Below are 4,370 nucleotides of genomic sequence, written 5' to 3' on the forward strand. Positions count from 1 at the left end.
AATATTGTCCGATCCTAACAAACCATACACCAATGGAAAGCAGCTTTCAGATGCTGTATAAAACTCAATTTAAAAAAATTGGCCCTTATGACTGGTTTTGTTGTCCAGGGTCACATATAATACGCAATCAAATGATGGATGTCAGAGCTCATGTTGTAGAAGCATGTGTAACTCGCTCCTGCTGGACTCAGATGTGATTAGTGAGAACGTTGTCGTACGTTGTATTTTTTGAAGTAGCCCATGTAGCGTAAGACGCCGATCCAGACTAGCATGGTTCCGGTGCCTAGCAGGATACTGCACAGATCGTAACTCGCCACGGCCTGAAAGACCACAGAGACAGAGCCCAACAACTGACACAAACACCATAAAAGAGTCATTTCACTGACCTAAAATCAGCCATAGCAGGACTGATGCCTTTAGCAAATCTTAGAAGCCAAATCTTCAGACTGCTTATGTATTATTTTCAAATATTGTGACTATTTCTTAATGTCTATTTGATTTTAACTATTACAACAAAACTGTATTTTATAAATATTCTATATGACATATTAATATTATACGGATACACTACCATTCAAACATTTGGGGTGAGTAAGATCATTTTTTGAAAAAATAATGATTTTTGGCAAGAACACACAAAATTATTTATCAAGGATGCATTAAATTGATTGGAAGTGGCAGTAAAGACATTTATAATGTTACAAAGGGTTTCTGTTTCAAATAAATGCTGTTCTTTTGAACTTTCTATTCATCTGTGAATCCTGAAAAATAAAAAGTATCACAGTTTCCACAAAATATTGGGCAGCACAACTGTTTTCGACATTGATAATAATCAGAAATGTTTCTTGAGCAGCAAATCAGCATATTAGAATGATTTCTGAAGATCATGTGACACTGAAGACTGGAGTAATGATGCTGAAAATTCAGCTGCGCATCACAGAAATAAATTACAGTTTCACATATATTCACATAGAAAACAGCTATTTTAAATAGTAAAAATATTTCACAATTTTACTGTATTTTTGATTAAATAAATGCAGCCCTGGTGAGCAGAGGAGACTTCTTTTGAAAACATTAAAAAATCTTATAGACTACAAACTGTTGGATGGTTGTGTATACACAGATACATGACCAACAGAGGGCATTAACTGACATTGTATCTACATGTTTACACATGTTTATTTAACTAGAAAAAATGATATGTGATCAATTATGACTATAATTCCCATATTACAGTTCTGTGATGTTCCAAACTTTTACACAGCAATAATCTGCTGATTTCACTCTCACCTTCAGCTGGATGATGATCTTCAGCAGAGAGCCTGTGATGGTCAGAACGTCACTAACGATGATGAGGATGTACCAGCCGTTAATGAACTCCATGCGGTCGGAGAAGGACACGCGTTTGCCATAACGAATGGAGAAGAATTCTCTATATTCCTGCAGAATGGATCGACATAAAAACAATCAGATTTTCAAAATGCATTTATTCAAATGACTTAGAATCCACATAAATACGTTAATTATGAAAACAATTATATTTATTTAGTTAACAAGTATGAACAAGGTCATAATATGGCTAGTCGTGGAACAAGCAATATTCAATTAGTCAAAATGATTGAAACAAACGGGATTTAATGATGATAAATATATAAAGCAGGTTATTGTGTATTTAAAACATATTCAGTTTATTAGTACTACTAGAGAAATCTGACCTGTTTCATTTATGTATGACTGACAAACATGCGTCACATTAAATGTATTAGTTTCTGTTAAAACTGTGTAACCCAAATGCATGGAAACTCTAAATGCAATTCAAATACATAGCCTAAATCTTAACTTTAGGCCTCAATATTTTTTTTTCAGTGTGCCTTATATTCAAAGCTACTCACAGAAAACATCACATGACTTCAGAGGACTAGGAATATAAACTTTTATAGCTTGTTTTGGAACTTGACCGTATAAATCCCCTTCCACTTTCATTGTATTGAAAACAGCAGCTCAGACATTCCAACAGGTTTTTTTGTGTGCAACAGTGAAACAAGTTTTTTTTTTTTTCATCTAAATCATTAATTGCACAAACATCACCAAACCAACGAGCACAGCACAGCACACATGAACTCACAAACTGCAGCTGAACTCCAGCTTTGACCGAGCGCATGCAGAGCAGCAGCGACAGCACGAGAATCAGAATGACCATCACGTCAAACAGAACCAGCACGTACATGCTCCTCGGGGCTACAGAAAAAAAACATTCATGAATGCTTCATGTCAATTTTCAGTGAATCTTTTTTAAGACAAGTGACTACAAGGAAAACCTTTTTTTCTCATGCACTGGCCAGTTATGTCATGTTGGGCTATTTGGCTTTTCATAACATGTCTTCTTTTAGACATGCATCCTAAATATACAGGTGCATCTCAATAAATTAGAATGTCGTGGAAAAGTTCATTTATCATCTAAATATACATTTTTGTCTAAATGAATAAATGTATATTTATGTTTACATTTAAGTGTTTATTTTATTGCACTTTATCTATCTGCGTTTGTACATTTCAATTACAATACATATGTTTAAAGGTTTTTCTCCACTTCAGCAGCACTTACATACACCAAACTTTACAGTTTTATTCCTCTCTATATTATGAAGGGTTTTACTGAAGGTTTTGTTCATGTATCATTCATCTGGTTTTCTTTTTACACTTTATCTATTTGCATCTGTAGATTTCAATTACAATACATATCTTTAAAGGTTTTTTCTCCACTTCAGCAGCACTTACATACACCAAACTTTACAGTTTTATTCCTCTCTATATTCTGAAGGATTTTACTGAGGGGTTTGTTCATATATCATTCACAATGATTTATATAATATTTTATTCCTAAAAACATTGTGAAAATGTATTTTTCTGGCTGTTGACAGTATTTTCTTATTTATGGAGTGATAAAAAGAGAAATCCAAATTCCCTTCTGTAAAAACCTTTAACTCTAATACGTCAACAAAATCAAACAAGAATTTAGAACCTGGCTTTAACCGATGTTCAGATTTATCTTCTGGAATTTTATGCAGTTTAGTGAATATTTAATAAAAAAATGCCTCGTTTGCATATTTATTTAAACATAACATTTCAGAAAACTTGTAATAAAAATTTTTTTTGCAATTCTTAAAATAATCAATCAGCTGGAGAAGTAGATGATATTTATTTGTTAAATTTTTTACACTATTCACCTGTGCTGTCTTGCATTAAGATCACAATGCTATTAGTCAGATTTCTGATCACAATCAAATACATTTTTCATTACACTTGTTCGGTTGGAGCGAATGTTAATTTTTGTCACGTTAAATCACAAGCTCTTTAACTCTTTCCATCCTGTTCATTTTCTTGTCATTATGTAAATCAAGTCATGATTATTAAAGCAGAAGCATCTTGACCGAAGCACATTTCTGCAAGTCTGCTATAGAACGGTTTATAGAAATACTTCCTTAAATGACAACACGCATACTCATTTATTAAAAGTAAAAGATTAAGGGTTTTGCACAACAGAAATGACTCTTAGAGGGACTCATGAGAAACACTCACATGCTCCAGTCACACTCCAGTCTCTGCATTCATAGATGTGCACGTCATTGTCCAGGTCGATCGTGATTCTACCGCTGTGGGCCTTGTTGTCAAAGGTGATCTGCTCATGGAAATAAATAATTTATAGCTTTATCTTTGACTTTTGCCTGTCACTTTATCTGACACTACCAGTCAGAAGCTTGGGGTCTGTAAGGTTTGATGTTTCTAAAAGAAGCCTCTTCTGCTCACCAAGGCTGCATTTTTTCGATCAAAAATACAGTAAAATATTGTGAAATATTATTGCAATTTAAATTAGCTGTTTTCTGTGTGAATATATATTAAAATGCAATTTATTCCTGTGATCAAAGCTGAATTTTCAGCATCATTACTCCAGTCTTCAGCGTCACATGATCCTTCAGAAATCACTCTAATATGCTGCTCAAGAATAATAATAATAAAAAAATTATATCAAGGATGCATTAAATTGATTGGAAGTGGCAGTAAAGACATTTACAATGTTTCAAAAGATCTCTATTTCAAATAAATGCTGTTCTTTTGAACTTTCTATTCATCTGTGAATCCTGAAAAATAAAATGTATCTCAGTTTCCAAAAAAATATTGGGCAGCACAACTGTTTTCAACATTGATAATAATCAGAAATGTTTCTTGAGCAGCAAATCAGCATATTATTATGATTTCTGAAGATCATGTGACACTGAAGACTGGAGTAATGATGCTGAAAATTCAGCTGCACATCACAGAAATAAATTACATTTTAACAGATATTCACATAGAAAACAGCTATTTTAAAT

General features: G+C 33.2%; 1 protein-coding gene across 1 annotated transcript in view; it reads right to left on the reverse strand.

The window, feature by feature from the left end:
- The window catches only part of mcoln3b (mucolipin TRP cation channel 3b), a gene marked incomplete at its 3' end in the record, with an annotated part of 19,278 nt that overhangs the window by 8,328 nt on the left and 6,580 nt on the right, over nt 1-4,370 (reverse strand). Inside the window, exons 9-11 of the mRNA XM_016553196.1 lie at nt 2,126-2,238; nt 1,291-1,440; nt 219-320 (exon numbers count right to left, since the gene is read on the reverse strand). Coding sequence (XP_016408682.1) covers nt 219-320; nt 1,291-1,440; nt 2,126-2,238 — 365 coding nt within the window. The remainder of the gene's footprint in view (nt 1-218; nt 321-1,290; nt 1,441-2,125; nt 2,239-4,370) is intronic.

This window comes from Sinocyclocheilus rhinocerous, unplaced genomic scaffold (assembly GCF_001515625.1).
Source record: "Sinocyclocheilus rhinocerous isolate Xijiao unplaced genomic scaffold, SAMN03320098_v1.1 scaffold1848, whole genome shotgun sequence".
Lineage (NCBI taxonomy): Eukaryota > Metazoa > Chordata > Actinopteri > Cypriniformes > Cyprinidae > Sinocyclocheilus > Sinocyclocheilus rhinocerous.